General features: G+C 41.8%; 1 protein-coding gene across 7 annotated transcripts in view; it reads left to right on the top strand.

The window, feature by feature from the left end:
* The first annotated feature begins 10,533 nt into the window (after positions 1 to 10,533).
* The window catches only part of COP1 (COP1 E3 ubiquitin ligase), a 261,318-nt gene continuing 253,936 nt past the window's right edge, over positions 10,534 to 17,915 (top strand). For 2 of the 7 annotated variants that reach the window (XM_042926461.1, XM_042926462.1), the window contains exon 1: positions 10,536 to 11,122. In XM_042926461.1, coding sequence (XP_042782395.1) covers positions 10,722 to 11,122 — 401 coding nt within the window. In that variant the 5' untranslated portion in view covers positions 10,536 to 10,721. Of the gene's footprint in view, positions 11,123 to 17,915 lie in introns of all 7 variants that reach the window. The other 5 variants (XR_006199155.1, XM_042926466.1, XM_042926464.1 and 2 more) reach the window with 4 other exon arrangements.

Below are 17,915 nucleotides of genomic sequence, written 5' to 3'. Positions count from 1 at the left end.
TTTTAATGTTCTTGTTTGGCACTTGTTAGGTAGTCTGATCTTACTGTCTCAATACAGATCTGTCATGAATAATATTATAATGATTGGGAATTTTTTATTCTGATCTGGGAATTTTTCTTTAACATTTGTCTATTTTTTCCCTTTAGTTATCCATAATCCATTCCTTAAACCTCTGAAAATTCATTTCATTTTTTAAAAATTTAAATTCATGTTAGCTAACACATTATTTTGTTTTTTAAATTTTGTGTATTTATTTTTACTTTTATTTTTCAAAAAATTTTTAATGTTTATTTTTGAAAGACAGAGAGAGAGAATGGGAGCAGACAGGGAGGGGCAGAGAGAGAGATCCACACACACAGAGAATTCAAAGAAGTTTCCAGCACAGAGCCCGACACAGGGCTCGAACCCATGAACTGTGAGATCACGACCTGAGCTGAATTCAGACACTTAACTGACTGAACCACCCAGGCGCCCCTATTTTTATTTTTATTTTTTTAATGTTTATTGTTTTTTGAAAGAGCTAGACAGGGCCCAAGCAGGGGAGGAGCAAAGAGAGGGGGAGACACAGAATCCAAAGCAGGCTCCAGGCTCTGAGCTGTCAACACAGAGGGACTCGATCTCACCAACTGTGAGATCATGACCTGAGCTGAAGTCAGATGCTTAACCAACAGAACCACCCAAAAGCCCGTATTTTTTTTTTTTTTAATTGATAGGCTTCATTATTTAGAGCAGTTTTAGATTTAAAGACACAAAGAGCAGAGAGGACATAGAACTTCCCTATCTCCCCCCCTCCACCCCCACCAACAGTTTCTCCTATTATTAACATACTGCATTAGTGTGGTACATTTGTTATAATGGATGAATGGAATATTAACACACTATTATTAACTAAAGCCTATAGTTTACATTAGGGCTCAATCTTAGTGTTGTACAGTTCTGTGGGTTTTGATACAGGTATAATGCTCTGTGTCAACCATTATAGTATATCACTTGGAGTAGTTGCACTGGCCTGGAAGTCCCCTATGCTTCACCTATTTATCCCTCCTTCCCTCTTCCCTGAATTCCTGGAAATCACTGATATGTTTACTGTCTCTACATTTTGCTTTTTCCCAAATGTCCTATTGTTAGCATTATACAGTATATAGCCTTTCAGACTGGCTTCTGTCACTTAGCAATAAGCTATCCCCTCAGGGTGTATGGATGTGGAAGGAAGCATGTAAAGCCGGGCACTTCCACAAGTGCTGGAGGAAGGAGGGCTTCATTCTTGAGGGTACTGGGCAAAGGCTGAATTTCCATCTTCCTCCTTCTTTCCACTACTCCCCTGTCCATTATGTGATTCCCTGTTATCTAAGGGTTTATTCAGCCTTTCTCTCAACGGTATGCTTTACCTATAATAAGAGCCTGCTTATCTAGAGGATTCACTTTCTTTGAGAGATTTTCCTGGTCTTTAGCTTAGAGACAAATCTTATCACTGCTAGCCTTTTTAGGTATAGCTGAATGGGGGAGGGCTTAACCACAGAGGTCCTGGTTTTGATCTGATAAATGCATACATGTTCAAGGGGGGGGGGGTGCCCACCTGCCACTGGCATGTATTAGTTCTAGAATTATCATAGTTATTCAAGTAGGAGAGGAGGGAACAACCAAAGGAACCATAACTGATTTAATGAGCCATTTGTAGTTTTACTGTACCATCTGTATGTACTTAGACCAACTGTTCCACAGGTAGTCTTTTAATTAATTATCATAACTAGTGCTAGAAGGCTTCATCATGCTTGAGGCTCTATTGGGAAAAAAAGGCTTTGTTGCTCTCCAGTAACTTTAGCCTGAATATACTTTGGAAATGACCTTGTCTACTCTAGATTCTTCATTGGTCTATTATGATATACACATATATCATAAAATCTGTATTATATATATATATATATATCCTATCATAGTATAACTGCATATATTAGTTAATTACCATCTGCTATATACAGTATACACTTATGTACATATAGATACAAATATACATATATATTTGAGAAACTCCCCCAATTTTCTTGTTCACTATTGGTCTTCCATTCTGTTTTATGGTGCTGTTAAGAATTTATTCCTTTAGAGATCTCATTCATTTCCTTTTCAAGGCATTTTCAGAAAGAGAAGAGGTAAATGTGTGATCTCAGTCTGCCATCTTGAAGTAGCAATCACAAGGTTTTCATTTTAGTCGTAAATTCTACTTCTGTATTCATTTGTAGAGTAGAATAGGAGGAATAAATGACATGCTGGCTCAACAAACCAAATTTCAAAGCTCCCCGGATTTTTCTGTCTCACTTCTCAGGTGAAAGAATCTCTTGCAATATAAATATGCTCTAAGTATAAAAAAAATCATGGAGGGGCGCCTGGGTGGCTCAGTCGGTTGGGCGTCCGACTTCGGCTCAGGTCATGATCTCGCGGTCCGTGAGTTCGAGCCCCGCGTCGGGCTCTGTGCTGACAGCTCAGAGCCTGGAGCCTGTTTCGGATCCTGTGTCTCCCTCTTTCTCTGACCCTCCCCTGTTCATGCTCTGTCTCTCCCTGTCTCAAAAATAAATAAAACATTAAAAAAAAAAAAAAGAAAAGAAAAGAAAAGAAAAGGTAACCTGACACAGCCATGGAAAGGACACAATTCAAAAAAAAAAAAAAAATCATGGAAAAAAATTCCTATCAAGGAAGCAGGTGCATTGTTCTGCCATGATATACAAAGAAATGTTCAGTAATGATGTCTAGAGTGGGTACTTAAATTTATCAGTCAGTATAAATTTGTATTGATATGTTAAGTTAATCAATATTTAATAAGTGTACTAAATGAAGGCAACTGGTCCACTTAATGTCAGAAGCTGAGATGATTCACACAAGAAGAGGAACAGATTTTCTCAGTATTCTGTTTCTCTAAAGAGAACATTCAAAGGAATCATTATCTTATAAAGTGGTTCTTTGGAAGAAGCAAATTCTTACCTGTGTAGATAAGCCATGTAGTACTTCATGTTGCCTAATCAACCAAGAAGTATTCATTGAGCAATATGTAGTCTCTACTGCATATAGTAGGCAGATTAAAGCCCTGCCAAAGAGGTCCATGCCCTAATCCCTGGAACTGGGTCAATGTTATGTTACAAGGCATTGAGATTTTGCAGGTGGAATTTGCTGACTTTTAGAGAGATTATCCTGGATTATTTGGGTTGGTCCAGTTTAATCACATAAGCCCTTAAAATGCGGAGGAGGAAGGCAGAAGAGTCAGAGAGATACAGCGTGAGAAGGACTTGATCCACTGTTGCTGTTAAGAAAGGTAAGGGGCCATGTGCCAAGGAATGCAGGTGAATGGAAGCTGAGAATAGCTCTGAGCCGACAGCCAGGAAGGAAACAGTCTTATGACCACATAAAATTCAATTCTGCCAACAACTCGAAGGAGCCTAGACGCAGATTATCCCCCAGAGCCTCCAGAAAGGAAAACGGCTCTGCTTGATTTCAGTCTTGTGAGACTTGGCAGTGAAATCGGCAAGCCTAAATTCTGTTGTTTTGAGCCGCTGAACTTGTGGTAATTTGTTATGGCAGCAAGGGAAAAGTAATACACTTCTACTGACACTGCAGCAGATACCAAGACTGAATTTGATTTTTAGTATGGGATTCAGCTTATAATGTCTTCAGACATGTTATCAATATCGGTTACATCTTGGTACAAACCAAGTATTTGAGAATGATGTAGTAGCATACAATGAAGGAAGGAAGGAGGAAGAATGGTGTAGTTTTTACTTAGGACTTTGGTTTAATGACTCAAAACTAATATATGCTCTTATATCAGTTGAACCATTGTCAGAGATCACCCAGATTCAGCAACCCTCAATTTTTGAACATAGGGTGGGGTGCCAGGATTTGAGCCAGCAGCTTTACTGCTGACTTAATTTTTCCCAACTGAAGGTGAATTTCTACTATCTCACAATAAATTGCTAAGTGCAAATGCAGTTTATGAACTGGTGTGATGGTAGATGCCTGAGGCTGTGTGTGGGAGGGCTCAACAGGGTGAGAAAAGAAATACCCTTTGTTATCTGAGTAAATCGAATTGAAAAGATAAGAATTACCATATGGACTCAGGAAATAAGAGGAGGAAACGTCAGGGGCGCCTGGGTGGCTCAGTCAGTTAAGCGTCTGACTTCATTCAGCTCAGGTCATGATCTCAAGGTTTGTAATGAGAGCTCTGACAGCTCAGAGCTTGGAGCCTGCTTTGGATTGTCTCCTTCTCTCTCTGCCCCTCCCCAACTTGCACGCAGGCACGCTCTCTCTCTCTCTCTCTCTCTAAAATAAAAATAAATAAACATTAAAAAAAAAAAAAAGAGGAAACATGTCAGAAGTAATCCTTGTTGGGGCGCCTGGGTGGCTCAGTTGGTTAAGCGCCTGACTCTTGATTTCGGCCCAGGTCACAATCTCATGGTTTGTGAGATAGAGCCCCAAACTGGGCTCTGCGCTGACAGCAAGGAGCCTGCCTGGGATTCTCTCTCTCTCTGTGCTTCCCCTCTTTCTGCGCCTTCCTCACTCGCTCTCTCTTTCCTAGCTCTCTCTCTCTCTGTCAAAAAAAAAAAAAAAAAAGGAATCCTTGTTTTATTTGACATTACCTTCAAGGGTTAATAGGCTTCCCAAAGTAACTTCTCTTGCAACCTGATATAAATCCAATTATAATTATATTATAACCAAATACTATTCACTCTTCATTGTAGGTTGTTTACATAAGTTCACACTTCAGTGCTTCTTTAGCACTCCCAGTTTCTTAACAGAATTTAGTGGCTGATAGGAGTGAGCATTGCAGGAGGAGTCACGCATGGTATGACTCACCCGCTATTACAGCGGAATGCCCGGGGCACTAGGCAGGAAGAAATATCACACACTAGGAAGGAGTTTTGTTGCAAATTACAGTGAACAGGTTACTGTTTTAAACAGTTCTTGATTCTAGCTATATACACTTTCCCAGATTGTTTAGTTATGCCACATCGCGTGCATGGGTGGTCAAATCCATGGAGCAAAAGATTTGTGAGGTTATGTGTTTCCATTTTCAACAGGAGGTGTTTTTTTTTTTTTCTTTTATCCTTTATTACTTGGGCTCCACCTAATGATGACACCACTTGTTTTCCTTTGAATTCATTAGACATCAGTTTGTTTTGGTTTATTACATTCAAGTGCATCTAAACCTGCCCACATATTCATAACATATGTACATATTGCTATATACAGAATGAGCAAATGTTTTTCTAGTCAATGTTGTTTTCTCCCAGTCTTGGCATTTTTTTTTTGAAATTGACTAAACCTATTTGGTAACTTGCATTTACATTCACAGCTCCACCTATAATCTTTCATTGTTACAATATGTCTGATTGGCCTATTTTACAACTGCTTTGACTAAAATTGCCAGCAGTAGCTTGCCAAAGGAGTGCCTTAATAAAGGAAATTAACTTCTTTTAATACGATGACTGACTTACCAAGGTATTAGCACTATTCATTTACCTTCTTTGAACAGTGCTTGTAATTTTACATAGGAGCACTGGGAGAAGAGAATAAAAGCTAACAATGCAATTCTAGCAATGAGATCAGTGTGATAGACATTTTTAGAAAGGAGATTGTCTGCAAACAGTAAATCTTGAGAAATTACAGTTCTCTATAGGTAACCGTCTACCTCTGGTTTTTAATGTATAAGTTGGAGCTTTTCATTTTACCAGTAGCTTGTAGATTATTTTCTTCCAGATGCATTATTATACTATTGTATTACAGGAACTTTTCTATTTCTTTCCTGTCCATTCACACTGACAAAAAAAATATATTTTCTCCTTCCCCACCAACTTTAGCTTTTTATTTTTTTAATTTATTTTTATTTTTTTTTTTATGTTTATTTATTTTTGAAGGAGAGAGAGACAGAGCGTGAGAGGGGGAGGAGCAGTCAGAGAGGGAGACACAGAATCCGAAGCAGGCTCCAGGCTCCGAGCTGGCAGCACAGAGCCCGATGCAGGGCTGGAACTCACAAACTGTGAGATCATGACCTGAGCCAAAGTCGGACGCTCAACCGACTGAGCCACCCAGGTGCCCCAACTTTAGCTTTTTAATACCGTGTTTATTTCACATTTTTTTTTAAAACAGGGTAACACCATTAAATTAAAAAAAAAAAAACTTAACAGGACGCTATTATTCAGAGATTTGGTTGGACAGCAAATAGGGCTAACAAGTAGGAAAGTCTTCAGGTGACTCAGGCAGGTAAAGCTTTTTAGAAAGGATCTTTTTGAGAAATTGGTTACCAAAGGGTAGGACAAGCTGGAGGTAGAAACCAGCTGCCTATTTCCCTATCATATTTGTATAAGTCACTTTACAAATGTGTCTGGGAAGTTCAATCTTCTTGGTAATTCCATTCCATCGAAACTCTATTAGATTTTACTTCAGTAGCAGTATTTTCATAAAAGACTTTGGATTTTGTCTTGTCATTTTTGACAATATTAATATTAATATTTAACAACACGACGGAATTCTTTCAATTATTAAGCGCTTAGTTTTTATTTTACATTTACTTTCATTTATCATATATTTTTTTGTCTTCTATTTGTTTCTTTTCCTGAGTTGTCTGACTTCCGTGTGTGTGTGTGTGTGTGTGTGTGTGTGTGTGTGTGTGTGTGTTTTGCCATGCTTCCTCTTTTCTCTTCTGCTTTTCCAGAACAACTTGCCAGTGGAAACTACTAAGGACTGTGTACTTTCAGAATAGTCTGCATACATTTAACTGATATAAAAGGGAAATTCTATTGCATGACATCCTCTCTCCCCTCAGCTTCCTTTTGCACATTTAGATTTTACTGAAGCTAGGTTCCAAAGAGGTAATACTAAGCACAGATGATTTCTTCCTAGGAGACTTCTCAGTTGGGGTCATACCACTTTTGTTCTCTCAGTAAGTAAGCTACCTGGAAGGAAGAAACCATTTTACATACTTCTTACATTCCCTGCAATATCAATCACAGTGTTTCTCAAGGGATTCGGTTAACCGGGGTGCTGGTAATAATGCATATTCATAGACCTTACCCCAGACCTACAGTCAGAACCTCAGGAACCTGCAATTTTTAGTTTTCATGCCCTAAACTTTCTCCCGTGCCTTCACCTGAATTTTTGGTCACTGCCTGGATATGCTTACTTGAATATATTTTCGTCTTACTTCCTCAACACAAACTAAAGCATTCACTGGCCATCTCTGATGCTGTCATCATGTTATCCCTGGACACATCTTTGGAGTCATTCCTCTTTGTATTCCATCATTTTTTTACTTAATCAATTTATTGGCCTTTGTGCCAAGCACTGGAAAAGACAGTGATGAACAAGACCATGGGTTATGCCCTCAGGTATCTAAAGATTCTTTTACAGAGAGTAACTTAATCCTACAGTTTTTCTTTTTCTTTTTTTTTTTTTCTCAGAATACTCCCTTATTTTCCTTGTCAGCACCTTAATCTACAATCTCATCACTTATGTTTGGACGCCATCATTTTTTCCTAATTAGTTTCTTTGCTCCTAATCTCCCACCTCTTCTGAAAGATTAATGTGCTGAAAACTTAATCTTCAAAGCAACACCTTGAATATATTTTACCCCCTTGTAATGCTTTGTTTCCGAGTGCTTATAGGTTATTTTCCAAAGTGGGCCTCAGATGAACTTCTGAATAATCACTCCCCCCAATGAAATAGATGTCTGAATTTGATGTAAGCAGTTTTACTTATTTATTTTCTGGGCTCATGACTTTACACTTTCTGACTGAGCAAGTCACACTTTTCTCTTAAAGGCCTATCAGCCCCACCCCCCAACATGGCTGGCCCTTAGCATTTACGTTTGTTTCTGCTCAAACTGTTATTCTCTGCTTTACTCATTGAGCATTTAGTATGTGCTCTTTGGTAACATTACTTATCCTCCCCCAGCCCCAACTCTCCCAGACCCTCCCCTCCAACATTACTTATCTTTTTATGTATTTTTCTAATTTTTCAATTATTCCTTAAGCTTCCTGAATGCAGGGACAATGTTTTATATGCTTCTTTATCTCTTCCTTGCCTAGTCCAGGCCAATGTATAGAAAATATTCCACAAATATTCATCAGATTCTTTACATTCTTCTTTTATGCACTCATTCGTAAGAACCAATACTGTCCTTTCTCTTTAATGGAGCTTACAATTTAGTTGGAAAAACTAAAGCACACTTTAAGCAAATAATTAAACTAAAAATGAGATCAACTGCTTTACTTATTTGTTAGTCAAGAAATATTTTGGGGCGCCTGGGTGGCTCAGGTCATGATCTCAAGTCTGTGAGTTCTTTTTTTTTTTTTTTAAGTTTATTTTTGAGACAAAGAGAGACAGAGCATGAATGGGGGAGGGGCAGAGGGAGAGGGAGACACAGAAATCGGAAGCAGGCCCCCCAGGCTCTGAGCCATCAGCCCAGAGCCTGACGAGGAGCTCAACCACTGGAGCGCGAGATCATGACCTGAGCTGAAGTCGGACGCTTAACGGACTGAGCCACCCACCCAGGTGCCCCCACAGTCTGTGAGTTCAAGCCCGGCATTGGGCTCTGTGTTGACAGCTCAGAGCCTGGAGCCTGCTTCCGATTCTGTGTCTCCCTCTCTCTCTGCCCCTCCCCCACGAATGCTCTGTCTCTCTGTCAAAAATAAACATTAAAAAAATAAAAAATTTTCTTTTTAAATGTTAATAAACATTTTCAGACAGAGCGTGCTTGTGGGGGAGGGGCAAAGAGAGAGAGAGAGAGAGAGAGAGAGAGAGAGAGAGAGAGAGAGAGAGGAAAACAGAATCCCAAGCAATGTCGGCTCTGTCAGTAAAGACCCGGAGTTGGGGGTCCATCTCACCAACTGTGAGATCATGACTTGAGCCGAAATCGAGTTGGATGCTCAACCAACTGAGCTACCCTAAGAAATATTTAATAAGCACCTACCGTGGGCCAAGTATGTTACATGCTGGGGATACAAATCTGAAGCTGATAATCTAGTAGAGAAGAATCCTATATAAACCGCTAAAATACAATATTATAAGTGCAAACAAACATCCTAGGAGCACAAATTAGGGTGTAAATATCTTTGCTAAGGAGTAAGTCTTCACCTTTCAGTTGGGTTTGGAAAGCCAAGTTAAACAAGGGGTTGGGTAATGCATTTGTTAATACAAGGAGGGTGGTTCTTGGAAATCTGGTAAGTTCATTCGTGTATCATTATTCTGAGCTGGGAACAGGATGTAAGCAGCCATGGCAGAGCTGAGGATGACAGCCTTATGATGGAACACTGCTGGGATGAATGGCTAGGTCTTGTTGCTGGGCTTTCATCTAGGCCCTTCTTTAGTTCTGCCCCTTCAGCATGGTTAAAGGTACCTAGGGAAAGGCCCCAGCAGCCCCTATGGTCTTCAGTACACAGGACAGAATTATATCTGGGATCTTTCCTTCTAAGAAGCAAAGGATGACAGAGTTGGAAAGGATACTGAAAATCACCCAGTTGTTTCTAATTTGCATGCCTCAGAATCTTGGGGTTCTCAAAATAGCAAATGAAAATCTGTAATTAATTTTCGATATTCCAAAAAGCTACCAGAAATCGCACATTTTTTCGTGTTATTAACTGCCAGGTTTCTTTGTTTTGTGATAATTATATTAGATCCACATTAAATGGAGGTTCTTAACTGAGCTGTGTTCAGATTAAATGTTTTCCCATTATTGTTATGCTTAATTTGGTAAATAATTTTTCAAAATACAAGCATTGTCGAATGAAATTGGTAATATTTGCCCCAACGTTTGCAATTTACAAAGCACGGTTCACTGACTTCATGTTACTTTATTCCTCACGATACTGTGAAATAGTTTAACAGCAGAACCCGGACTCCTTGACTCTCAGTCCAGTGCTCTTTTCAACAGCTCAGGGCTTCTGGGTTTTTTCCTTGCGTCCCAGTCAGTCTACAGAGCCTTCAAACCGCGACTCGGAAGCACCTGCCGGGCCCTCGCCACTGGGTCACACCGCCCGCCTCTCGGGCGACGGCCACAGCGACCGCTCCCTCTTCAGGTTCAGGAATGCGGCTCTCCCCCAACAGGCGTGGTGCAGCGACTCCGCGCCGGCGCCGTTCCGAGTGTGCAGCAGAGACCCCCGGGCCACCAAGAGGGTCGGCGACCAGAGCGCCTGCGCAGTAGCTTCGAGCGCTCTTCTCTCTCCCCCTCGCTTCCAAACCATTTGGCCACCCTACCATTCATTCCTCTTTCCGCAGTCCTTTCAGCCTTTAGGACAGCCTGCCCTCCATTCGTCACGAGCTGCAATAGCTGCCGAAGAGCCTGACCGGCTTTGCTAGACCGCCGCCGGGAGCGCGCTGCGCGCGTCCGAGCGGTCCGCGGAGTCGTCTCCGTCGCCGCTCCCGCCCCTTCCGCCTCTCGTGTGCGCGCACGGCCGGCCTTCGGCGCGCCCGGGTTGGCTGCTGCGGGGCCCGCGGTGGTGGCGGCGGCGGCGGCGGTCTCGACAGCGGTAGTGGTTTCTCCTCCGCTTTTAGGTTCCTCCGCCCCCTCCCGTCGGACGCTGCCGGGTGCCAGCCTTGAAAAAGCCAACTTTATTGTTCCTCAGCCCCACCTCCCGGCGCGGCGCGCGGCCTCAGGATGCACTGAGGCTGAGCGGAGGGAGGCGGCGGCGGGTCGCGGTCCCTCTCCTCTGAGCGCCCGGCCGGAGGTGGGGGGAGTCACGATGTCTGGGAGCCGCCAGGCCGGGTCGGGCTCCGCCGGGACCAGCCCTGGCTCCTCGGCGGCCTCCTCGGTGACTTCCGCCTCCTCGTCCTTGTCCTCTTCCCCGTCGCCCCCTTCCGCGGCGGCCGCGGCGGCGGCGTCCGGCGGGGCGGCCCAGGCCGCGGGCTCGGGCGGCCTCGGGGGCCCGGCGCGGCCTGTGCTGGTGGCGGCCGCCGTGTCCGGCAGCGGCGGCGGGGCGGTGTCCGCCGGCCAGTCTCGGCTCAGCTGCGCGGCCAGGCCCAGCGCCGGCGTAGGAGGGAGCAGCTCCAGCCTCGGCAGCGGCAGCAGGAAGCGACCTCTGCTTCCCCCGCTGTGCAACGGGCTCATCAACTCCTACGAGGACAAAAGCAACGACTTCGTGTGGTGAGTTTGAAGAGCATTGCCCTCCCTTTCGCTGGATGCGGAGTTGTTTGGGCTGGTGGGGTCCGGTGGGAGGGTGGTCCGGTTGGTGCCTTGGCGGTGCCTGCAGACATTGAGGCTGGTGTTTGATGGGGGGAAGAAAGCTTGGTAGTCCCGGGGCTGGGAGGGTACGGGTAATATAGAGGACAGTGCTGGAGGGGAGGAAGTGAGGGGAGTTGAGGGAATAAATAAGAGGGGGCGAGAAGGAAGGTCAAATAAATGGTTGTGCGTAAAAGGAGAAAGTTGGGCCTTGGATTTTATGGCTGTCTGGTGAGTTAGACACCCTGTCGGTCCGTTTTGCTTGTTGGAGTGAATTAAACTCGGAAAGGGAGAGGATTAAGCTTCCCATGGTGGAGTTGGTCAAAATTTGCTTATTGAAAGTATGGTAGATGGTGCTCTAGACATGGGTTATGAGTATTTTAAGGAGAAGTAGTATTTCATGTAAATATCTCTCCTGTGCGTGTGTATCCTCCCACTTCAAAGGGTAGGCCACTTTTAAATCTGCAGTTAAGGCTACTGTGGTCATAAAGTCTGTTCACAAAAAATTCCACTTGTCACTGAATGTCTTGAAAAAGGGAATCACATCTATTAAATATTATCCATGTGTCAGATGTAGCTGTATTAGATTTGTATAACACTATAGTGTCCTGGGACTTCTGTTTTGAGAAACGCCAGGTATTACACATTTTGGCATGGTAGTTGGCATCTTGAATGACACACAGTAGCATTCAGTTTTGATACTTGACATAGATGGGTTATCTTTATTAAGCGAGAGATGGAGTTGATTGTTTTACTGAAAGCGTTTTGGCATTTTCATTGGGTTTGGTATCCAGAACCCAATCCAAATGGTAGGATTATGAGAAAAGAATTGCTTTTAGCTAATGAGAACTGGCAGGATTTTATGCTTTTCCTCTGGAGGAAATTGTTGATAGACTTCGTGTATTAGTGATGTGGGAAGTTGGCCTGCACTGTCATTGTAGGGGAAGTTGATTTACTTCAGGGTTGAGGATGATGTGAATTGTTGTCATTAAATAAGATAGGGCTAGAAGTTGGAACTGTAGGAAATACATTGATTAGACTTAGGTGTAGTTCTTTTTTTTTTCTTTTTTTTCAATGTATTTTCTTTAAAAATTTTATTTATTCTGAGAGAGAGAGGGAGGAAGGGAGGGACAGGGGAGAGGGGAGGGGAGGGGAGGGAGGGAGAGAGAGAGAGAGAGAGAGAGAGAGAGACAGAGAGAGAGAATTCCAAGCACGCTCCTCGCTGTCAGCACAGAGCCCTGTGTGGGGCTTGAACTCATGAACAGTGAGATCATGCCCTGAGCTGATACCAAGAGTCAGCTTTTTAACTGACTGAGCCACCCAGACACCCCTTTCTTTCTTCTTTTAAAAATTTGCTTATTTATTTTGAGAGAGACTCAGTGCAAGTGGGGGAGGGCAGAGAGAGAGAGGGGACAGTGGATCCAGAGTGGGTCCTGTGCCGACAGCAGAGAGCCGGATGATGGGCTTGAACTCACGAACAGTGAGATTGTGACCTTGGCCGAATTCGGATGCTTAACCGACTGACCCGCCCAGGCACCCCGAAGAATGAAGAAATATCTTCATTTGTATTTTTTTTTTTAATTTTTTTTTAACATTTATTTTATTTTATTTTTTTTTTTAAATTTTTTTTTCAACGTTTTTTATTTATTTTTGGGACAGAGAGAGACAGAGCATGAACGGGGGAGGGGCAGAGAGAGAGGGAGACACAGAATCGGAAACAGGCTCCAGGCTCCGAGCCATCAGCCCAGAGCCTGACGCGGGGCTCGAACTCACAGATCGCGAGATCGTGACCTGGCTGAAGTCGGACGCTTAACCGACTGCGCCACCCAGGCGCCCCAACATTTATTTTATTTTTGAGACAGAGAGAGACAGAGCATTAATGGGGGAGGGTCAGAGAGAGGGAGACACAGAATCTGAAACAGGCTCCAGGCTCTGGGCTGTCAGCACAGAGCCCGACGCGGGGCTTGAACTCCCGGACCGCGAGATCATGACCTGAGCCGAAGTCGGCTGCTTAACCGACTGAGCCACCCAGGCGCCCCTCTTCATTCGTATTTTTGCTTTGTTCTTAAATTATTCTGGATTCAGAATTCATTCATTTTTCATTGAAACTTGGCTGTAATTCTGACTGTTATTTGTAAATAACCAGTTTGTGATTGGGTCTAAGAGGTGTTTGTATCCAGTTGAGAGTGCCATATGATGAAGTATAAGCTAATGAACCAAAATGAGCATTTTCAGATTTGTCCTTTTAGCCATCATTGGCATTTTAATTTTCAGAAGGCTGAAAGAAAACAAATATGTCAGCATTCATATAGCATTCACATAGAATATGTGAGAAATAAAGGAATCCATCATTCATTCAAGATACTTATTTGGCACACAATGTCTGCGAGGCACCACATGGGTTGCATTGTACTTTCTATGGGCCATTTTGTAGGGAGTTGGAGAGCCATAGAGTAGTATGAACAGCTGGCATTGATTTTTTTTTTCTTTGCGGGGCTTTGGGGAGGTAAGATTATTAAAATTTTTGTTAGTCTGTCATCTACTTTTTAACAATTTCAGTCTATTTTCCCAAGTCCTAACCTGGAAGTGCCCAGTGAAAGTTAAAAATTGTGAGTATTTCTGGGGCGCTTGGGTGGCTCAGTCAGTTGGGTGTCGGACTTTGGCTCAGGTCATGGTCTAACGGTTTGTGAGTTCGAGCCCCGCGTTGGGCTCTGTGCTGACAGCTCGGAGCCTGCTTCGGATTCTGTCTGTGTCTCCCTCTCTCTCTGCCCTATCCCCACTCATGCTGTGTCTCTCTCTGTCTTAAAAATAAATGAAACATTTTAAAAAATTGTGAATATTTCACTTTCTAAGAATCTCATTAGTCCGTTATTTCTTTTTTGGTGAGGTTGAATATTCAGAAGAATTCATTATTAGGAATCTATCTTCCCAATTCTCAAGCTAGATTTGGTTTGGCCAGCCTTTTGGGGGAGAAGAAAGGGATTAGGATTAGGCGGGGGCCAAGGAATCTTTTTCGTTTCTAATTGGCTTTGGGTGGTTGTTCCTGTTTTATATGCCTCAAGGTCAAACGGAACCAACTGAAATTACTTTATGCTTTTCCATTTAAATGAAGCTAAAGCTTGAATAATGGTGATAATTCCCTATTCATCAGATTTTAAAACCTATGTTTATACTTCACATTTCATTTTATCCTTAAAACAATTCTGTGAAGTTATAGATAACTTCCAGTTTTGCTATAATACTAATATAATTGTATTCTCGTTGAGGCACAGAGAAGTAATTTTGTTTCAGATTGGTCAGCTACGGGTAAAATGAGAACTCAGATCTCCCAGTTCTCAATTTAGTGCTTTATTTGTATTTTTTAGCCTATGCTACTCCCCCCCCCCCCCTTTTTTTTTTAAGATTTTATTTTTAAGGAAATCTCTGCACCCAACTCGGGGTTTGAATTTACAATCCCGAGATTAAGAGTTGCATACTCCACCAATTGAGCCAGCCAGGCACCCCTAGCCTCCTGGTTCTTAAATGTGGTAGGTTGGAGGGAGACAGCTGTTTCATAATCACAGGAGATATATTGTTTATCCCTGACCACTTTCTCCTCCTGCCCACGTCCCAAGAGGACATACTAGAATTGGAGGCTTGAGTGGTAATGTAATTTGCAAAAGCTACCTAGGTGATAATGACCTATCTTTCCCCTTTTTTGAGAACAGTTGATTTAAAATCAAATGCCTAATTTTCAGTAACACACATTGGATTCTCTTGACTTCTGTCATATTTGAAAGTAAGTTTATATTTAATTGCACAATTGATGAACATTTTAGGAATTTATGGTTTTCATGTAAATATTTTTTTCATACAAAGGATTGAAAGTATTAAGTTGTAGAGAATTTTTTTTAAAGTTATTTGTTTATTTATTGTAAGATTAAAGAGCACAAGTGGGGTAGGGGCAGAGAGAGAGGGAGAGAGAATTTCAAGCAGGCTCCGCACTGGTACCATGCAGAGCCTGATGCTGGGCTCAAGCTCAAAAACCATGAGATCATGACCTAAGTGGAAATCAAGAGTCAGACACTTAACCAACTGAGCCACCTAGGTGCCCCAAGTTGAAGATAATTCTAATAGTGTGTTGTAGTTGGAGAATCTGTAGTACAGGAGAGGGTAGTATTTAGCTGAAGTTTGGTAAATCTTTAACATTCAAAGGAAGTCTTTGTTATTTTGATTTTTCTAATTTTTCTTACACGAGCCATTTAACTAAATTGATGAATCTAAGATGACTTCTTTCTTCTATCACATTACTATTGCCTCTGCATTAGCTTTTCCAACTACCTAAATTCCTTTTTCTACCTCTGTAAGTCTCCGTTATTCTCTAAGTTGAGGCAGAAATAAATATTTTCTTTTTTATTTTTTTAATGTTTATTTTTGAGAGAGAGAGAGCGAGAGACTGAGTGAGGTAGGGGCAGAAAGAGAGAGAGAGAGAGAGAGAGCGAGAGAGAGAGAATCTGAAACAGGCTCCAGGCTTGAAGCTGTCAGTACAGAGCCTGACACCAGGCTTGAACTCAGGAATGGCAAGATCATGACCTAGGTGGAAGTCGGATGCTTAACTGATGGAGCCACCCAGGCACCCCAGAAATAAGTATTTTCAAGTAGATAGTAAGCCCCTTGTGGAAAGGTTAATTCTGATCAGCTGCCTAATACAAAATAGGTAGGATCTACATTGAATAGATCTACTCTTTAATAAATATGTGACTGCCTCTCTTGTGTCATGCTGTTAATAATAGACTGTCCTGAAGGAGCTCATGATTTAATGCAGAGAGAGAGACTTTTAGTCATATAATTATAGTTTCATATCCTGACATCGTTGCTTCTTCTTAGTACCATGGCAGACGTCATTCTTTTGAATTCACATGTATGTCGGAGTCCTCAACATAGCACTCTAGGAAGCCATTACCTACTAATCACATTTAGCGCTAAAGATGAAACCTATTGATCATTCTTGCTATTGTGTTTTTCTGGCTATCAATAAGTGAAATAAAATAGAAATCATATAACTTGCCATGGTACAGACAACTTTGAACTTTTGGTTACATACTTACATACAGTGTATGTGCAGTGTATGTTTTACTGGGTATCAGGGTGAAAAATATTTGAAAGTTCCTGAATTATGGTGTATGATTCCTCTTGCAACTGAAAAGTAAATGAAAAATTTAGGTGGCCTATTGAAAGCCTAGTGAGCTTCTAAGTAGGATTAAATGTATTTTCAAGAGCTGTTAAAGTGTATTCAGCTACTGAAATAAACTGTAGAATTCATTATGTTATTGTAGTAACATCAGGCAAGAACTTGCTTGAATCTGCAAAACTGAAGCTTGATGAATCTCTTGCGTTATAATGCATGTACCATTTGGGTGACAATGATGGCGAAAGATGCTCTGCAGAAAATGATATTAAATCATAGCAGTTCATAATGCTCTTTCTGGCTGTCAGATGGCGGGTTGTCTGCCTCATTGTCAGCAGAAGACTTAGGTGAATGAAGTGGTAGAGCAAACGAAAGAGAAGATTATGAAATAGCGTATGAAAGACTATCAACTTGAATTCTGGTCTATAAATTGAAAGGAAAGTACTGATGCAGTTCATTACTAAATGTGTTAATAGCTACCTTTTCCTTTTACAAATCTTTTTTTTAAGTTAATTTGAGAGAGAGAGAGAGAGAGAGAGAGAGAGAGAGAGAGAGAGCACGTGTGCGCAAGTGCCCTGGGGAGGGAAAGAGACCATGCTAAGCAGGTTCTGAGCTGTCAGCATGGAGCCCAGGGCAGGGCTCGAACCCAGGAACCATGAAATCATGACCTGAGATGAAACACAGAGTTGGATGCTTAATCGACTGAGCCACCCAGGCACCCCAAAGCCTTTTCTGATTATAAACCAACATTACTTATTTGATCATGTTCTAAAACATGTTTTTTATTTTTTTTAAAAGATTTTTTTTTTGTAAGTAATCTCGACACCTGATGTGGGGTTGGAATCCACAACCCGGAGGTCAAGAGTCACATGCTCTAACTACTGAACCAACCAGGAGCCCCTAAAAATTGTTATTGATTAAAGTAACTGTAGCCTTAAACCTTGTTGCTCATTTTTTCTCTTTAAATGTATATATTGTTACTGGGGTTTTCTTTCTGTTTTGAATACTTACTTTAGCCTGCATTCCTTTTCCTCAAAGCTGCTATAGCTTGGGAGAAAAAGTTTAACAGTGGAATTAGTCTTCTCTTTCCTGTTAAAATTTGTATTATACAAAATGCTTCTTAAATTCTTGACTTGTTTTTGTATGTGGTGTTTCCCCATCGGTGCCCTTCACTTTACTTGTTCTTTGCCGTCTCTCTTCATACATGTATGTGCCACATTCTAGATGTATAGGTTCCTACCATCTCAACTAATATTTCATTGAGAGTAAATTGTTTTCTCTTCATACAAGTTAATTCTTTCATTTTTCATAATCAAGTTTCATGAACTGTTTTTGTCTCTGTTTCTATGTAGAGAGTAGGGTTGTATAATAGGTGGTCTGATTTCTGTTCACTTAAATTCTGGTATTAACCTGTGGAAGCCCATCTTTCTCTCTTCCTAGTCTGTGCGGTTTGGGGTGGGTGCTGTCCTTCACCAAATTCAGAGCTGGAACACATGACCCCAAGCCCAAGTAGTCTCTTGTATTGGAATTCCATGGCTTTAGTGTTACTTC

Source organism: Panthera leo, chromosome F3 (assembly GCF_018350215.1).
Source record: "Panthera leo isolate Ple1 chromosome F3, P.leo_Ple1_pat1.1, whole genome shotgun sequence".
NCBI classification, from domain to species: Eukaryota; Metazoa; Chordata; class Mammalia; order Carnivora; family Felidae; genus Panthera; species Panthera leo.
This window is presented reverse-complemented; position numbering and strand designations above follow the sequence as displayed.